Consider the following 20,214-nt stretch of genomic DNA (forward strand, 5'->3'; position numbering starts at 1 on the left):
GAAGGCTCGGTTGGTATTTACCTCCACAGTACTCAGCAGGACCCGGACCGAGAAGCAGTTTCCGCGGGCTCCTTAGCCCTGGGCCAGAGCAGTTCCGGGAGCCAGAACTCAGCCGCTCCGTGCTCGGTGTATGCTCCGATAAGGCAGGCTCCAAGAAGCAGTCTCCGCGGGTTATTTAGCACTGAGCCTGAGTAATCTGTCTGCAAGCCGCAGGCGAATGGCAGCCTGGAATTACCTGTTCTATGGCTGAATGAGCTGCGGTCAGTCGAAAACAGGGATGGTGACGTCAGCTCTCCAAGATGGTGGCCGCTGGCCTCCTCTGTGATCTGACCGGTGTGGAGAACCGAATTGGACCGCTTCCTTCCCCCGTCTCGAACCCAGAATTCAGCACTGAGTACGGTGCTTGCACGGCTGGCAGAAACTGCAGCACTGTATCCCTGCGTCGCTATCTCTTCATTTCCCAGCGCACGCTGCAGACTCTAGCCGCGGGGCGATTTGCTGAATAAGCAGTGTTACCCTCCGTGCGACAAATCTCTCACGTTTGAGTCCCCGCAGCCGATCCTCGTGCGATGGATATCCTTCCTCCAGGTTCCAGAGCACCCCACTATTGCTGGAAATTCCTAACAAGATAGCCTTTAGCAGTCCTGACTCGTCATTCTCCCACACAGTGACGCGGCACACGGGGGCAATGCATTCCCCTTGCCACCATCTTTCTGGAATCTCAATCCCTTTTTTACCTACTCAAAGATGTACCTTTTTTTCCACATTTTTTTTTTTGGCACATTAATAGTTGTACATAATAGTGTGATTTGTTGTCACATATTTGTACGTGCACATAATATAAATACATAATTTGGCCAATATCATTCTCCCCAATACTTTCTTCCTCCCTCTCCACCTCTCACCTCTTGGTCCCTTTTATCTACTGATCTTCCTTTGATTTTCATGAGATCTGCTCCCATCTGTCTTTTCTTTTTTCCTCTCTAGTTTCCACATATGACAGAAAACATATGACCCTTAACCTTCTGAGTTTCTCTTACTTTGCTTAACATAATAGTTGCATCCATTTTTCTGCAAATGACATAATTTCATTTTTTCTTTATGGCTAAATGGAACTCCATTGTGCATATATACACATTTTCTTTATCTATTCATCCATCGATGGATACTTATTCTGGTTCCATAGTTTGGCTGTTGTGAATGTGCTGCTATAAACATGGGTAGGCATGTATCACTGTAGTATGATGACTTAAATTTTCAGGATAAATACTGAGGAGTGGTATACCTGAATCATATGATGGTTCCATTCTAGTCTTTTAAGGAACCTCCATACTGATTTCCATAATGGTTGTACTAATTTACAATCCCACCAACAGCGTACTCAACATCCTCTCCAGAATTTATTATCATTTGTATTCTTGATTCCTGTCTTTCTGACTGGTGTAAGCTGAAATCTCAGTGTAGTTTTGATTTGAGTTTCTCTAATTGCTAATGATGTTGAATATTTTTTCAATGTACTTATTGATCATTTGTATTTCTTATTTTGAGAAGTGTCTATATAATTCCTTTGCCCATTTAATAATTGGATTATTTGTTTTTTTCATGTAAAGTTATTTGAGTTCTTTACATGTTCTAGATATTAATCTTCTGTCAGAAGAGTAGCTAGCAAAGATTTTTCTCCCATTTTGTGGGTTCTTTCTTAACATTCCTAATTGTATCCTTTGTTGTGTAGAAGCTTTTAATGATGCCATCCCATTTATTAACTCTTGGCATTATTTTCTTTAGAGGATCTCATAGTTGTATTCTTTTTTTTTTTTTTCTTTTTTAAAGAGAGAGAGAGAGAGAGAGAGAGAGAATTTTTTTTAATATTTATTTTTTAGTTTTCGGCGGACACAACATCTTTGTTTGTATGTGGTGCTGAGGATCGAACCCGGGCCGCATGCATGCCAGGCGAACGCGCTACCGCTTGAGCCACATCCCCAGCCCCCTCATAGTTGTATTCTTAACAATTGCCTTCTTTCCTGCATCAGATTTTCTTAGTCATTCCTATTAGTATATAAAGGAAAATGTATTTTTTTGATCTTAAACTTTTAAAAAAATTTTTTTAGTTGTAGATGAACACAATACCTTTCTTTTATTTATTTATTTTTGTGTGGTGCTGAGTTTTGAACCCAGTACTTCACACATGCTAAGCAAGCACTCCCACCACTGAGCTACAACCCCATCTCCTTAAATAAACTTTTTTGCATTTATTTCTACCTCTAGATGTGCCTTATTTTTGTTTCTCTTATAACAATACTTCCTAAAAGCCTTTTTGTTTAAATCTCTATTCCTGTTTGTCAAGCATCTTTAGTGATTTCCACATTGCTAAATTTGGTGGTAAGATGTGTTCTCATTTATTTGCAAAATTTTGCAGTTTTTTTCCAATAGCACTGAGCCATATGCATAAAGAAATTTAATTATAGGTTTGTCCAAGGATAAAAATTAACATGAAAGATGCAACAAAAATACTGTCATAAAAGGAGTATAAGGGAACAAGAAGCTTGTTGGAGAAGAGACACAGAAAGACAAAAATAAACTTTTGAAAGAATAGATCACAGATAGAAAATTTCAGTGAAACCCAAAGAGCAAATATTATGGCTGTGTAGTTTTCAATGACCAGACAAAATGATCTGATATGTATTAGAGTTTTAAGGATTTCAGAAGAGGAGCAGTAAGATCTGTGGTATTATAGTGAAACTGAGTGACAGAGTAGAGATGAAAGCCTTTTTAAAGTCTTAGGGATCACAGTCACTCACATAAATGTTTATTCATCCTAAGTAAGGAGGACTGACTGAAAGAGACAGTTATGCACCAACAAGAGGCAGGTTGGAGGGTAATAGAGCCTTGAGGTTTGCCTTCAGAAAGAGGTTTTTTTGCATAAGAGAGAGGAACAATGATTATGAAGCTGAAAATTCATGAAGTCAGAGGTTGTTTTATTTACTCCTAGCTCCAGTGTCTATGAAAGATGTAGAAGAAGCTGTTTTAGTGACAGATAGTGATCCTTAGTATTTCAAGAAAGTTAACATGAAATTCTGCAACTATTTTAATTAGACTATGGTATCTACAATGACTTGAGTAAAAATATTACTTGATTTTTAAGAGAGCTTTTCTCCCCTTAATCCTTTTTGTTATCAGATCAAAAAAGTGAACAAGAATTAAAAGATGAAGAAATGGATTTATTTACCAAATACTACTCAGAATGGAAAGGAGGTAGAAAAAACACAAATGAATTATATAAGACCATTCCTCGGTTTTATTATAGGGTAAGTGATATTTAATCAAATGTCTCTTAAAGTTTATAAATAAAATATAATTTAAAAATGGAATTAGATTTTTATATTTTAAAAAATAGAAGATTAAATTTAAATTTTGTATATTCTTCCATTCTAGTTGATCTTATTACTATTATGAAAATAAGTTGGTTTTTGCTCATTTTTTTTTGAACTATGGTTCTTTTCTGTCATTTTTATAATACATATTAGTGTTAGTATTCTATTGGATTTTTTATGTTGTAGTATACAACACTATGTTATGAGATATAAAAATTTGCTCAAGGCTAAACTGAAAAATAGATGGAGATTGGAAAACTTAAAAGTGATTCACTTATATGTTTCCTTGTGCCAAAACTGTAAAGAAGTCTTTGAAGGGGGCATAGACAAAACAGTAAGGCCTTAAGAAAACTATTTATACTGAAAAGTGAAATCTACCAAAAGAATAAGACCTATTTAGTAGTATGTAAAAGGTAACCACTATAGAAAAGTTAACTTTGGAATCTTAGCTGGATGTCTCTTGAACATGGTATCTTCTAAATTTATTCATTATAATATTAAACATTATGTTTAACTGGCATTCTTAGGGATTGAAGTGTTAATATGAGTTATTGAAACATTTCTTCCAGGAAAAAACTTTTAAGAAAAAAGTATTTTTCACCTGGCATGGTGGCACAAGCCTATAATTCCAGGGACTGAGGCAGGAGGATTACAAATTTGAGGCCCGATTTAGCGATTTAATGTGGCCCTAAGCAATTTAGCAAGACCTTGTCTCAAAAAATAAAAAGGAAAAAGGGCTGGGGATGTGGCCACCCAGTGGTTGAGCATCCCTGGGTTCAATTTTCGGTAACAAAACAAAACAAATACAGTTTTTACATGAATCCTTCTACATATTTCTGTGAGAGTGTATACATGTTCTTTTTTAACAAAAATGAGATCACATCATATATGCTTTTTACTGTTTTTTCTATTATTAAACAGACAAATAGACAAGTGAATGTTTTGATAACCTATAAGAGATGGAAGGGAATGGATATTTATTGAGTGCCTAATTTCTGCAGAAGACTGTACTTATTATCTCGTTTAAACTAGATTATCAAATAGTATCTTACTACTCCAGGAATACCCCTTGGGTAGGAATTTTGTGACCTTATTCCTGAGTTCAGGACTGAATTTTTTTGCACTTCCAAGATCAAATTTTGTCTTCCTTTCCTGGTTTCATTTCATTTCTTTTCTTTCTTTCTTTTTTTTTTTTTCTTTTCGTGTGTGTGTGTGTGTGTGTGTGAGAGAGAGAGAGAGAGAGAGAGAGAGAGAGAGAGAGAGAGAGAAATAGACTGGGAATTTAACACAGGATCTCATGCGTGCTTGGCAAGTGTTCTATCACTACATCCCCTGCACTTTAAAAAGTTTTTATTCTGAGATAGGGTCTTGCTAAGTTGCCCAGGCTGGCCTGAAACTTATGATCTTCCTACAGCCTGCTGAATTGCTGGGATTATAAGTATGTGTCACCACTCCTGGTTTTCCCTCCTTTTTTCTTTGACTGAACCCAGGGGCACTTTACCAATGAGCTACATCCTCCAGTCCTTTTTATTTTAAGACAAGGTCTCACTAAGTTGCTGAGGGCCTTGCTGAGTTATTGAGGCTAACCTTGAATTTATAATCCTCCTGGCTCAACCTCCTGGGATCACAGGCATATGCCACTGTACCCAACTCCTCCCCTTTTTTCTTTTATTCATATTTTCTCTCTCTCTCTCTCTCTCTCATTCTCTCATTTCTACTTTGCTGGGGGTCAAACTCAGGGCCTTGCACATACTAGACAAGCAGTATACCTCTAAGCTACATTACCAGCCCATCTCCCTTCTGGTTTCCGAAGGAGTTCTTTTTCTCCTATCTTCTCTCTCCTCTCTGGGACCATTTCCAGATCCATTACTGTTTCCTGCCTGCAATTGTACATTTGTGAAAAGTTTTCTCTTCTTTCTTTTTCTTCTCCATGGCCTCATCCTTCAGAGAAAATATATATAATTTTCAGTCACCATTTTTCTCCTCGTCTGATTAACTGGTTAACTGTCTGTGTCTCTCTCTTGTCCCTAATTCCACCTCCTCCTCCAAATAATTCTTTCTCTATTCTTTTATCCATCCCTTTTGATGAGAAGGATGGCCTCTTTGAGATTTGGAAATGAAAGATGAAAACCACAACATCCAATTTGTACCAAGGGCTACTGAGATACATTTAATAGAGCAAGGAGAATGTAGAAAAGGAAGAAGAAATCCTTAAAACATATTGTTTTAATTGAGGTTGAAATGAGTATTCTGAAGCTCTGTTTATGGAAATTATCTCATTTGGCAAACCCTCTGCCTTGTAAGACAACATAATAGACACTGACTTAACCATCTCTAAGAAGGAAGGTGATCCAGTCTCAACAGGCATGCTTTCCTATGTCTGTCAGTCTTAAACTAGTCCTACTTTAATTCAGTATCAGTCTTAGGTCACAATGGAAACACAATACTTTTTTTTTTTTTTTTTTTTTNAGCCAGGAGGATTGCAAATTCAAAGCCAGTCTCAGCAACTGGGAGACACTAAACAACTCAGTGAGACCCTGTCTCTAAATAAAATACAAAATAGGGCTAGGGATGTGGCTCAGTGGTTGAGTGTCCCTGAATTCAATCCTTGGTACCTACCATCTGCCAAAAAAGAATATAGAATAAACTTGGACTAGACTATAGCTTTTTCAAGGCAGAGATCTAGCATTGCTGTTCACTAAATTGTTTGTGGATCTCTTTTTGTTAAATGAATTTTAAGCAAAATTAAGGTAAGAATCAAAAAACAAACAGAGGAAGTGCCATGTAGTTATCTCATGAAGTCATGTAACATTTTACATGATTCAATTTACAATTTACCTGTAGAAATTTACAATGTGTTTTTAGTTGCCAGCTGAAGATGAGGTTTTACTACAGAAATTAAGAGAGGAATCCAGAGCTGTTTTTCTCCAAAGGAAAAGCAGAGAACTCTTAGATAATGAAGAATTACAGGTAAGAACAAGTTAGAAGTTAACCATTTCTTATTTGTTATCTACTTAAATCATGTAGGATCTCAGGGTGCCTAGTGACTTAGTACTGCAGAATGGTAATGTATAAGGTGGCCACAAGAATCAGCTGCTGAGCTTGCATGGGCCATTATCCTCTAAGGGTAGTGTTGTTAAGTTTATTTCTTTTTAAGTCCCTGTATGATTCTAATGTCAGGTCAGATTGCAGAGCTTCAAATCCCAGTCCTACTCTGCGACCTTAGGCAATGGACTTAACATCTCTGTGAAGTAATTCTCAACTGTAAAGTAGGTATAAATACCTACATTATACATAGTTAAGTGGATTAAGGAGAAACTATATTTGAAAAACTTACGACTTAGTAGGCACTATAAATGTTAGCTATTTTATATCTGTAAAAAAAATTTTTTGTAGTCATAGAAACAGCATGCCTTTATTTTATTTGCTTAATTTTTTTGCAGTGCAAAGGATCTAACCCAGTGTTTCACTCATGCTAGACAAGCACTCTGCTGCTAAGTTCCAGCCCCAGCCCCGCTATTCTATGTCTTAATATTAAATCTCTACTATCAGACTATCATTTCAATGGAAATGTTGCATTTGACTACATTTGAAAAAATTTTAACTAACATTTTCATTTCTGTAATTCTTTGTAAGAACTTATGGTTTTTGTTGGACAAACACCAGACACCACCCATGATTGGAGAGGAAGCAATGATCAATTATGAAAATTTTTTGAAGGTTGGTGAAAAGGCTGGACCAAAATGCAAGTAAGAATAATTAACAGAGGCATAGCATTTTAAATGCCTTGACTGTTAAGGAAAATTTAAGTCTGTCATGTGACGTTAAAGACAATTTAAGCTATTAATGAAATTTAATAAAATAATTTATAATGAAGAAAAAGTATATTGCATGAAGATTAAAAGAAATAGTTTGACAGTTTAAGATGTCTTTTTTTAGTGTAACTGCCAAATACCAATTTTTTAAATGTTTTTATTAGTGCATTTGTAGTTATTTAATAGTTGGGTTCATTCTGACAGAATCATACATGTGTGAAATTTAATTTGCTCCCTGATTTCTTGTCTTTCCCTCCCCTTATTCCTCTTCCTCTACTCACCTATCTTTATTTATTAATTTATTTATTTTTAATTGGTGTTTTATAGATATACATAAAGGTGGAATTCACTGTGACATATTTATACATGCACATAGCATGGTTTTGTTAAATGCATTAGGACTTCATTCTTAACACAGGAGAATGTAAAGAAAAAATGAATGCAATGATAAATGGCTTAATATTTTAAGTTTTTGAACTATATGTTTTCTATACTTATTGCTTTTAATTTTTTCACTTTGATTTTAAATATATAAATTTATGCTGTTTGCTAATTCACTTAGAAATCATTTTTATATTATGTTGGCAGAATATTCTAGTCTTTTCTTTCTTTTCTTAGGCAATTTTTCACTGCAAAAGTCTTTGCTAAACTCCTTCATACAGATTCTTATGGAAGAATTTCCATCATGCAGTTCTTTAACTATGTCATGCGAAAAGGTAATCAATTTTCCTTGTGCTTGATTGAATTCCTTCCATCTAGAAATCAAGCAGATTTCTAGTCTGCTTCTGTAGTATTTCTTCATGTGAAACAACTCTTTTACTTGAATTTGAATAGCAGGATTTCTTGTCTTTTTAACAATACATGATTATTTACATATTATTATAATGATTCTTAGGGAGCTTCCTAAAGTTGGTATTTTATACTTTAAATTTGGGTTCCTTATTATAAAAATAAAATTTCATGTACCCTAAAGATAGTAGCTGATTAGAAATACTGAAAGGTGAACCAAGAATCTTAATGTATGGTGATTTGAAATAATTTTAGTTTACTAGTAATTTTATTTCATCAATATGCTACAAGTTGGAGCTGGGGTTGTGGCTCAGTAGCAGAGCTCTCACCTAGCATGGGCAAGGCCTTGGTTTGATCCCCAATACCACATAAAAATAAATAAATAAAGATATTGTGTCCAACTACAACTAAAAAATAAATATTTTTAAAAATGCTATAAGTTGAGTTGTTTTAAAGGATAGTTTCAAATCCTTGATTGTTGCATCAATTTCAAGGAGCCTCTATTAAACAACTTGTAGTTGTTATGATTTCTATTAAATACCATAATAATCTGTGAAATCTTGTTGTGTACCATCTTTTTCTTGGCTGCTGTAATCAACCTCAGTAGAATGAAAGCAGCTTCATTGAAGATGTAACATTCTGTTAGCTACCCCTATTTGGTGGAACACCAACTTTAATAGGTAAAGAATGATTTCTTTAAGGGTATCAGTTTTATTTTTATTTTTTTTTTAAATATTTATTTTTTAGTTGTAGTTGGAGACAATACCTTTATTTTACTTATGTATTTTTATGTGGTGCTGAGAATCAAACCCAGGGTCTCACAAGTGCAAGGCAAGCGCTCAAATGCTGAGCCACAACCCCAACCCCAAGGGTGTCAGTTTTATTGTGGCTTTGATCATGATAAAAGTGTTGAAATCTGCCATTCAATGGTATGTTTGTTTTGTTTGAAACAATTTTAGGGTTAATGATTACTCAGTGTGTATGAGAAGAAATAGGTTTTTAGAGTTAATAGATGGGTTTTTTATGGATGATAGGTGGCTATAAAGAAGACTATAAATAGGGTTGTGGTTCAGTGGTAAAGTGCTTGCCTAGCACATGCGAACTTTTTGTGTGTGTGTGTGTGTGTGGTACTAGGGGTTGAACCCAGGGGCTTTCTAATACTGAGTTAGATCACCAGCCCTTTTCATTTTGTGAGACAGAGTCTCACTAAATTGCAGAGGCCAGCCTTGAATTTGTGATCCTCCTGCCTCAGGCTCCCACATCTCTGGGATTATAGGCTATGCCACTGTGTCCAACTCTAATCTAGCATTTCACCTCTTCTTCCACACACATACATATACACACTAAAGGATAGGTGTTAATAATTGTATTGCATTTTTTTCTTTATTGTCAGTTTGGCTTCATCAAACAAGAATAGGACTCAGTTTATATGATGTTGCTGGTCAAGGGTACCTTCGGGAATCTGTAAGTATTAACTTGCTTTTAATCACTATTATAGACACCAGTATGTTAAACAGTAGTTATCACTGAGTATTGAGATTAAGGTGATTCTTACTACATTTGGTTTCTCAGTTTTTGTGTTTTTCTATTTTATAAGCAGTATGTTTACTATAAAGTTTTAAATGCATTTTGACCATTTAGATTCCTTTTTAGATTCTTGTACTTCAAGCTTTTTTAAAAAAGGCCTTCCAAAGGGGAAAATGCAAAGAATGTGATGTTTTAACAGGTTTAAAAATCATTGAAGAAACAGTGAAAACTTTTTGTCTCTCTTGAATGGTATTAATATGTGACTTTTAAGAAGGGCCAGGGATTTATTTATTTTTTTAATCATCAATGGACCTTTATTTTATTTATTCTTATGGGATGTTGAGAATCAAACCCAGTGCCTCACACATGCTAGCAAGTACTCTACCACTGCACTACAACCTCAGCACTGGGCCAGGAATTTTTAAAGAAATATAAGAGATGTGATTGTATTCCCACCTGCAGGTTTAGGGCTATAAGGTCAATTATGAAAGGAATCTTTATTCCATACTAGATACTAATGTATTTAGGTCTAAGTTATCAATAAAGAATTATAAGCTCAAGTGAAAAAAAATACTAAAAACATCAAAAAAAAGCATTATAAGCTCATGATACAGATGGCTATACTTTTTATAAGTATGGGCATCTAAACTACATATACGTTTTCAGCTCAAGTTTTTTTCCCCCCAAATATAGAGTCTTTTTCTAGTGTTGTGGGAGGACAGGTGAAGGGAATGGGGCATAAGTATGTGCTAGGTTAATTAAATAATATTTGAATGTATGACTTAAAGAAATGTAAATTAATTCCTCATTACATTTGTTATAGTTCCTTTTATAATTAATATCTTGAAACTGGCCCTGAACTTGCAATCCTCCTGTCTTAGCCTCCTGAATTACTGGTATAATAATTTCTTGAAGTCTGTTTAGCCCAGATTTCTGTAGATAGAATCTTTTAGCTCATTCTAAACACTGGCACTGTACAACCTTTCCAGTGTGTTTTGTCTATTAAAGTTTAGATCAAGGGGAGGGGAGGGGAAGAGGGGATAGCAAGGGCAGCAGAATAAAATAGACATTATTATTGCTGTATGTATATAGGTGACTGTATGACCAATGTGATTCTGCAACCTATACATCAGAAAAATGAGAAATTGTACCCCATTTGATTCATATGTATGAATTGTCAAGATCATTGTACTGTCATGTGTAACTAATAAAAAAAGTTTAGATCAGCTTGAAAGTCAAAGGCGCTTGCCTCTGTCTACCACTCTGTAGCAAGGAAAATATAGTCACTTGTTGATACTTATTCATAGGACAGGTTTTAGAGTACTTACCTAGCTCTGAGAATTGTCCTTAGCACTTAATTTGGTTTACGAAACGTACTCTCCTATTATTGTATGTCTTATCTCTTCCCATAGATGGAAATAAAAATTGAAAGAGATGAGGACCAGAGAGAAAACATTGTATGTCCACAGTTATTATTTTTAAAAGGGAAGTTTTTTTCTCTCTCAGTGAAAAGAAATACTTCTCTCAAAGAAAAATGTCTTTCTCCTAGCCTTGGTACTTTTCTATTTGAAACCAGGCATTGTATTTTAGGACAGTGACTGCTAGACTAACATTTATAATTTGAGTATTATATGCAAATTTTCATTTACATTTATTAAATAAGTAGTGACAAGTCATATGGGGAAAATAAATTAGGGTACTAGGCAAGAGTATGATAGGGTCAGGAGACTATTTTAGATAGGATAGAAGGGGTACCTCTTTGAAATAGTGATTAAGTTTTAGCCATAGAGGATGAGAAAGAAGTCAGCATAATGAAGATATAGCACAGAAGGAATAGCAAGTATTGTGTCCCCAAGACACAATTAAATCTGACCTGTTCTACAAACAAAAGGAAGCCAGGGTGGCCAAAACATATGATCAAGAGTTAGAACAACAGGAGATGAAGTCAGAGAAGTAGGCGAGGGCCACATACAAAGCATTTTAGGCCATGGTATGAAGTTTGGATTCATATTGAGGTTAATGGGAAGCCCTTGGAACTTTAAAAGCTGAGTATGTCAGAACATGGCTTACATTTTTAGTTCTACCATAATTTTTTAAAAATTCTTTTTTGGTGGTACTGGAGATGGAACCTATGACCTAACATGTGTTAGGTAAGTGCTCTACTACTGATCTACCTCTGAAGCCCATGGTTTACATTTTTAAAGATCACTCTGGATGTTGTGTGGAGATTTGTAAGGAGCCTGGAATGGAAGCGGGATTCATGTACTGCAGTAGTCCAAGTGATATGATAGTGTCGCTGATCAGGATGATAGGTGGCTATAAAGAAAGCTATAAATAGGGTTGTATCTCAGTGGTAGAGTGCTTGCCTAGCGCATGTGAGGCACTAGGTTCAATCCTTAGCACCACATAAAAATAAATAAAACAAAGGCATTCTGTCCATCTGTAACTACAAAAAAAATTACAAGAAAGCTATAAATAGATTAACCAAGATATATTTTGAACACCCCCCGCCCCCGGCATAAAAAAAAAAAAAGCTAGATTAAATATTGCATGCAGGTAAGGAACAGGGACATTGGTAAAGGAAAGATGGGAACCAAAGTTGAGTCTTCAGTTTTTATTTTGAATAACTGTTAGAATAAGGGGGAAGCAGTCAAGGACCAGGATTAGAACATCAAGTTTTAGATGCCTTTTATTTTATAAATTTAGATTATAAAATATCTCAGATCTATCAGAAAGACGATACTTAAAATGGTTAAAGCAAAAATAAAGTTGTTTAATTTTAAAAACCATGAGAGGCTTTCAAGATGTAAAATTGGAACAGGGAAAGTTTTCCTAAATATGGCACAACCAAGAAGACTACAAAAGAGTAAATTCAGTGAACTTAAACAAAAAATGTAAGGCAAAGATCATCATAAACAAAGTTAAAAGAAAACTGGGAAAGATATCTGAAACTCAGTCACAAAGACCAATTACCATAAAATATAAAAAGCTCTTAGAAATTAAAAAGAAATGGTAAGAAGAAAACTGGACAAAGGATATAAATAGTATGTAAAAAATAAAATGCAAATGCTTCCTTTTTTGATGATAGCATTGTAATTATAAATAGTATTTTTTGGACAAACTTATACATATAAGGAATTTTATTTCAATATCTATTTCTCCCACCCCTTTCCCCCCCATCTCTTGCCTCCTTTTCTCCCTCATCTACTCATCTTCCTTTTATTTACTTTTTATTGGTACTTTCTGCATATACACAAAAGTGAAATTCCTTTTAGTACATTTATATATGTATATAGATACATCCCATATTTCTTTCCCTTTCTCTTCCTCCCTCCCTCTCATTCTCCTACGTTTTCTCCACTGATCTTTCCTATGTCTTTATGATATCTAATCCCCTCTCCCACCACCTTCTTTCCCTTATTTTGCTCTAGCTTTCACATATGAGAGAGCTGGCTCTCTTTGATTTTCTGAGTCTGACATATTTCACTTAGCCTAATGTTCTCCATTTCCATCCATTTATTGGAAAATGCCATTATTTCATTCTTTTTTATAGCTGAGGAAAAGTTTGACCTCTTCTACGAACAAAAGAAAGCCCATCATCTATTGATGGGCATCTGGATTGATTTCATAATTTGGCTAAACATTATAATGGATGTATCATTATAGTATGCTGATTTTAGTTCTTTTGGATAAATGCCATGGAATGGGATAGCTAAGTCATATGGTAGTTCCATTTCTAGGTTTTGGGGTTTTTTGTTTGTTTGTTTGTTTGTTTTTGGTTGTAGGTGAACACAATACCTTTATTTTATTTATTTATTTTTATGTGGTGTTGAGGATTGAACCCAGGGCCTCACACGTGCCAGGCAAGCGCTCTACCACTGAGCTACAACCCTAGCCTTCTATTCCTAGTTTTTTGAGGAATTTCCACACTGCTTTCCAAAGTGGTTGTACTAATACTAATTTGCAGTCTCACCAGCGGTGTTTGAGTATACCTTTTCCCTCACATCCTTGCCAGCATTTATTATTTTAAAAAAATTAGTTATAGGTGGACACAATGCCTTTATTTTTATTTATTTATTTTGTGCTGAGGATTAAACCCAATGCCTCACCCATGCTATGCAAGCACCCTATCACTGAGCCACAACCCCAGCCCTAGCATTTATTATTATTCATATTCTTGATAATTGCTATTCTGACTAGAATGAAATCTTAGAGTAGTTTTTATATACATTTCCCTGATTGCTAGAGATATAGAACATTTCATATATCTGTTGGCCATTTGTGTTTCTTCTTTTAAGAAATGTCTGTTTAGTTATTTAGCCTATTTATTGATTGGGTTATTTGTTTTTTTGGCATTGAGGGTTTTTTTTTTTTTGAGTTCTTTATATATTCTGGATATAAATCCTCTGTCAGAGGAGTAACTGGCAAAGATTTTTTTTTCATTCCATAGGCTCTGTTTTCACTCTCTTAATCATTTTGTTTGCTCTGCAGGAGCTTTTTAGTTTGATGGCAACAACTTACTGATTCTTGGTTTTACTTTTTAAGCTTTAGGGTCGTGTTGAGGAAGTCAGTGCTTTACCTATATAATGGAGTATTGACCATATGTTTTCTTCTGGCAGTTGCAAGGTTTCTGGTCTAATTCCCAAGTCTTTGATCCATTTTGATTTGAATTTTTTTGCAGGTGAAAGACAGGGATATAATTTCATTCTTCTACATGTAAATATCTAGTTTTCCCAGCACTATTTGTTAAAAGGGTTCTTCTCTCCATTGGTTTTTTTTTTTTTTTGTTTTTGTTTTTGCCCCCTTTGGCACATTTATCAAGTATCAGATGACTGAAAGTATGTGGGTTTGTCTTTGTGTCTTCTAGTCCATTGGTTTTTGTGTATATTTTGATGCCATTACCATGCAGTTTTTGCTAATATAGCTTTGTAGTATAACTTGTGTGCCAGTTTTCTCATGTTTTCAGAGGTCCTGGACTTGCATGTCTGTTGAGATGGATTCTCCTTCCTCTTTTACATATGTATCCGTACATGTGTAGTTATTTTTTGTTCTAGGATTTCTGTCTGTTTTTGATATGAGTAGATGTCAAGGAGTACCTAAAGTTCTCCTCTGATTGTTTTTCCTTGGGGCCTAGTTGGTTTTTTTTTTTTTTTTTTAATTTTAATATTTGTTTTTTAGTTTTCGGCAGACACAACATCTTTGTTTGTATGTGGTGCTGAGGATCGAACCCGGGCCGCACGCATGCCAGGCGAGCGTGCTACCACTTGAGCCACATCCCCAGCCCTGGTGCCTAGTTTTTGATTTGGGGTTTTTCTTTCCCCAATTCTATGAGCTGAAGTAATGTTTAGGATCCGGTGGGACTAGATCATATGTGGAATGAGATTTACTGTTGCTTGGCTGAGTTGTAACTGTTTCTCAATACCAGGATATCTACTCTGTGATCTTGAAGTGTCTCCCCTGTAGAGGAAATAGGGAGCCAGGACTAGCACTTATGTCAGTTATAGATGTATAGTTTTGAGATAAATATCTGGTGTCTACTTTGATATCTAATTGCCACCTATATAAGAAAGGTTGGGGTCAGCATTTAACATTACTGCCATCAATACAAAATTGTAGGCCAAATCAAGTATTCAACATCACCTGTCTACTGTGTTGTGCCCCATATTAATAATCACAACAATATGAATGAGGTATGAATTACATTAACTATATAATTCTGTTATTTAGTGGGATTCCAGTTTAAGACAAAATACAGTAGGAAGGTGAAAGAAAGTGAAATATTTTTAAAAAGAGATCATTAGAGGCAGGTAATAGGTACAGATGGTGGCTTTAAAAAAGAAAGAATAAAAGATTTGCAGAAAGTAATTAAGAAGGAGGACATGGCATCAGGAAAAATTGATGGACAAGAAGTTAAGTATGGACAAACCATTAACTGTAAGATCAAAATAACTCAAACCTGCATATAATTGAACCTCACTGAGCTAAGACAAATCAAGGCTAAATAATAAATAGATGCAGAAGGAAGCAATTTTCATGAAAGTAAAATTAGATAACTATACATACATTTTTTAAACCTATCTGTATAGTGAGTACATACACACCCACACACACACCCACATACACACTCACAAAAAATCATAAATAATACCAAAAAAATGTAAAAATTAATATGATGAAATTTTTTTCCATCTTTTTTATTGGTGCAATTCAGTTGTACCTAATAGTGGGATTTGTTCTTACATATTTGTATATTCACACAATAATATAATTTGACCAGTATTACTCCTTGGCATTTCCCCCTTCCCTCCTTTCTTCCTACCTCCAAATCTCTTTCCTCTTTTCTACTGATCTCACTTTGATTTTCATGAGACAACCCAACTTTCTTTTCCTTTTTCCTCTCTAGCTTCCACATATGAAAGAAAATATACAACCCTTGACCTTCTGAGTTTAGCTTATTTTGCTTAACATAATGGTCTCAAGGTCCATCAGTTTTCCTGCAAATGATATAATTTTATTTTTCTTTATGATTGAATAAAAGTCAATTGTGTACATTTTATTTATGCATTTATGATTAAATGTTTGAAAAAAATTTTAAATAATTAAAAATTGGGGATGGGGTTGTAGCTCAGTGGTAGAGCACTTGCCTAGCATTGTGAGGCATTGAGTTTGATCCTTAGCACCACATAAAAATAAATAAATAAAACAAAAAAGGTATTATGTCCATGTACAACTAAAAAAATTAAAATAAAAATATTTTTTAAAAGTTTTTTTAAATAATTTAAAAGTTTAAAAAGAATATTTTAAAAATGGAAATATGAAGATGAAATGAGGAAAAAAAATAAAGAAAAATCCTGGTGAGAAATAAAGGGCTTATTTCCAGGGAGGTGGTCAAAACTGTTGGCTGCAATGGATTTTCATTCTTCATATTTGTTTTTGGCTTTGTAACCCTTGGGTCAAGAATTGGAGGTTGTTAATCCCAGTGCCTTTGTGTTCCTCACTTAACTGCTAAGCTTTGTGGCTAGGAGTTACAGCTGGTTGTGCTTCTAGTCTTAGCTTCTGGTTTATGGTGAAGTAGCACAGTTTTGGTGCAGACACATTGTGTGTTCTGTGGCAGGGGTGTTGCAGAGTTCTGAATTGAATATTCCAGTATTAAGGTTTAGTCTAGATTGAACTTTGAAACTCTGTGAATGGCTGTTTGAGAATTGCTCTACACCCGCTATTGGGGTGACACCAGTCTCTGCAGGATGTCTGGATTTCTAGGGTCCCTGATAACATCCACTTTTAAGGCATAGGAGCAAAATCTCCACACATTTTACCTTCACAGCTATGAATATGAAATACCAGGTTTCTGCCCTGGAGTGCAGATTCTTCCTGGTGACCACTGAAGCATAAGCAACAATGGGAGGAAGTTCCCTCCCTTAGGATCCATAGGCTGAATAGTTCAGGCAAATTCTCTTTGTCCCTATTTTAGTTCAGGTGCCTTCTAGGAATTGTTTTGGTTAGCTGCAAGGGTTCCCCAATCTCTTGTCTGTTGGTGCAGGGCTTGGGGACAAGGTGGCTTTTGCAGGTGGTGGGGACCACTTTCTCTAGTAGTGCCAGCGGTGGAGAGTGCCACAGTAGTGGCAGTTCTCTGTCCCCAAAGTGCTTCCTCTCCTGTGGGAGTTATTTTTGGATTTACTTTCACTGAATCCTTTCTCCTAACAGACTCTAGGTCTGTTAAAATCAGACTTCCTCTCAAATCCACAGGTTACCCCAAGTTAATTTTTTAATTTTTTATCTGCTGGCCACACTGTGTCCTTTGTGCTGCACCTCCCCTTCTTCTACTGCTGGTATCCATGCTGATGCCCACGCTGGCACTTCTCTAACAAATTATTTCTAATGTTCAAGTTTCTGACGTCTGTGTCTCTATAATTTTGTTTATTTTGTTAGTTGGTTGGTTTTGTTTTTTGTTTTTTATAGTTCACTATTTTCAGTGAGTTCCCTTAGTTACTGAGAAACTGTCTCTCTGCTTTGTAAGTCTGGTGTTAAGGAGCTGCTGAGAAGTACATTTGTCCTCTAATCCGACATCATCTCCCACTCACAAATGCTTCTTAATCATAAGAAAAAGCCTTAACTTCACATAAGAAAATGCCTGATAAATCTATAGTAAGGTACCTTTTTTTACCTGTCAGATAAACAGAGATCAAAAAATTTGATAATGCTTTTAATGAGATTCTCTTGGTAAGAGCCTCTGGCCCAAAAGAAATCCCTAACGGTTCCATTTATTAACCAGATAGTTCTAAACAAGTTAATGAAAGTATTAAGTATTCTTTCAGCCACTTGAAAAAATACAAAGTTGAAAAAAATATTTTTCTTCATTCTTACATAGCAGTTACTACTAGGATGTGTGTGCCTATTGAACACTATGTAACTACTCAAACTTGGAACAAGATTGGACACAGTAATCCTCACTTTCTATTCTACACTGAATTTTGTGTGGTACTTGCTTTATCACAAAATCCATCAAAAACCTAGCTTTGCAATGATTTGTTACAAATGAAATATATTGCAACATGAACCACCTTCAGCCAGTCCTAACAATGTCTGTCATGCAGTATTTGACAGATGTCATTGTTTCTCCTCAAAATTTTAAAATATCCTACTGCTGCCCTGTGAGTTCCCAAGCACGGAGGCACATAATTTGGGAACTATGGAAATAGCCTTCTAGTCACTGGCAGGAATGTCAAATGCATATAGTGTTTATGGAGAAGGTGGGAGGTTTGCCAGTGTCGATGGAAATTATAATTATGCATATGCTTTGACCCAGCAGTTCCAGTTACAGAAATTAGATCCTGTATTCTTCTATAATATCTACAATGAAAAATTAGCTTAGCCCTTTCTTGTACTGTTTTTAGGGTAGTAAGATGAGAAAGACGAGAAACAACCTACATGTCTGTCAGTAGAAACCCGGTTAAATAAATTATGGTACATCCATAAAATGAAATAATAAAGTTATTTAAAATAGTAGCTCTTTGAGAACCAGTATGAATGACTATATACTGTTAAATGACAAAAGCATTTTTCATGGTATACAGCTACATTCTGTGTAAAAAGAGAGGCAGAAATATGCATAGATATGTGTAGACTTGTAATTGCATCATCGTCTTTGGAAAGCCACATCAGAAGTTGATCATTTGAGCTTGATGAAATAGTGCACATTTGTTCTCCCAGTTATTCTGGAGGCTGAGGCAGAAGGATCTCTTGAGCACAGGAATTCAAGCTACCCTAAGCAACATAATAAAATGCATTTTAAAAAGAGAGAGAAGATGATAATATAGGTTACTTGTTGGGAGAGAAGGTGAGAGAAGACTTATGAATTTTTGTTTGTTCCTTTCAAATTTAAAACTATATCAAATGTATTACTTATTAAAAATAATGTTAAAAAATTTTTAAAGGTAAATTAGTAGAAACAATGTATGTTTCACTGCTGACGTGATTGTTAATTTGTTTTGTCATCTATATAGTATTAATGCTGGTTTGTTTGTGTTTTTTGTTTTACATTTTTTCTTTTTTTTTTTTTTCAGTACTGGGGATTGAACCCAGGGGCACACTACCACTGAGCTACATCCTCAGTCCACTTTTTAATTTTTATAAATATTGATAGAATCTCATTAAGTTATCCAGGCTTTGAATATGTGAACTTCCTGCCTTAGCCTCCTGAGTGGCTGAGATTACAGGCATGAAACTCAATACCTGACCCAATGCCAAATAACTTTTTAGGACATAAATTGTATTCCAGTATTTAATAAAGAATCAAGATGGATATTTAACGAGACATGGTGTAATCCCAGCTACTCAGTAAACCAAGGCAGGAGGATCGCAAGTTCAAGCCCAGCCTGGGTTACTTTGTGAGACCTTGTCTCAAAATAAAAAATAATAAGGGTCAAGGATGTAGTTTGGTGGTAGTGTCCTGGGTTTAGGTTCCAGTACCCTGCCCCCAACATACACACACACTTAAAAAAAAAAAAAGACATTTAACATTTTAAAATTTTATTTTATTTTGTTTTTAGGATTTAGAAAACTATATATTGGAACTTATCCCTACTTTGCCACAATTAGATGGCCTGGAAAAATCCTTTTACTCCTTTTATGTTTGTACAGCAGTTAGGAAATTTTTCTTCTTTCTGGACCCTCTAAGAACAGGTAAATCTTACATAACTTGGATATTATGAGAATATTATTATATCTCAGTCTCAAGAATTAGAGAAGTCTTGAAAAATGTCATTTATTTATTTTCCTAACATGTCATTATCACTAATAATCTGGTGAATATCAAAGGAGTACAGGATTGTTTTTAAAGCTTTTGTTTAGGTTTATATAAAGATCTTTTATGATTTATTTATACTGGCTATAAAAATTTTGTGATAATGGGGATGTCACCTAACCTCTCTCAGTTTGTCCCTAAAATGAAAAAGTACAAATTAGGTAATCAATTATTACTCTTCTTTTCAGTTCTAAGAAACCAATTACTCTGATATAATTTGCTGTTCCTGATATGTGATATACTAGAGAGCCAAGATGATTTTTCCCAAGATAACTATCCTATATAGGAATCAGATTAGTGAGTTTGGCCTTGGTGACAGTATTGTTTTATCAACTATTTTAACCTGCCCAGACTTAAATACATGTAATTAAGGCAGAGGAAGGGTCAGAGAAGGCCCAAAGTCTTTTAA

General features: G+C 35.1%; 1 protein-coding gene across 1 annotated transcript in view; it reads left to right on the forward strand.

Moving 5' to 3' along the window:
* The window catches only part of Ppp2r3c (protein phosphatase 2 regulatory subunit B''gamma), a 56,883-nt gene that overhangs the window by 26,461 nt on the left and 10,208 nt on the right, over positions 1-20,214 (forward strand). Inside the window, exons 4-9 of the mRNA XM_015491555.2 lie at positions 3,178-3,305; positions 6,237-6,341; positions 7,008-7,120; positions 7,805-7,902; positions 9,369-9,439; positions 19,552-19,684. Coding sequence (XP_015347041.1) covers positions 3,178-3,305; positions 6,237-6,341; positions 7,008-7,120; positions 7,805-7,902; positions 9,369-9,439; positions 19,552-19,684 — 648 coding nt within the window. The remainder of the gene's footprint in view (positions 1-3,177; positions 3,306-6,236; positions 6,342-7,007; positions 7,121-7,804; positions 7,903-9,368; positions 9,440-19,551; positions 19,685-20,214) is intronic.

The sequence above is a fragment of the Marmota marmota genome, unplaced genomic scaffold (assembly GCF_001458135.2).
Source record: "Marmota marmota marmota unplaced genomic scaffold, marMar, whole genome shotgun sequence".
In the NCBI taxonomy this organism is placed as follows: domain Eukaryota; kingdom Metazoa; phylum Chordata; class Mammalia; order Rodentia; family Sciuridae; genus Marmota; species Marmota marmota.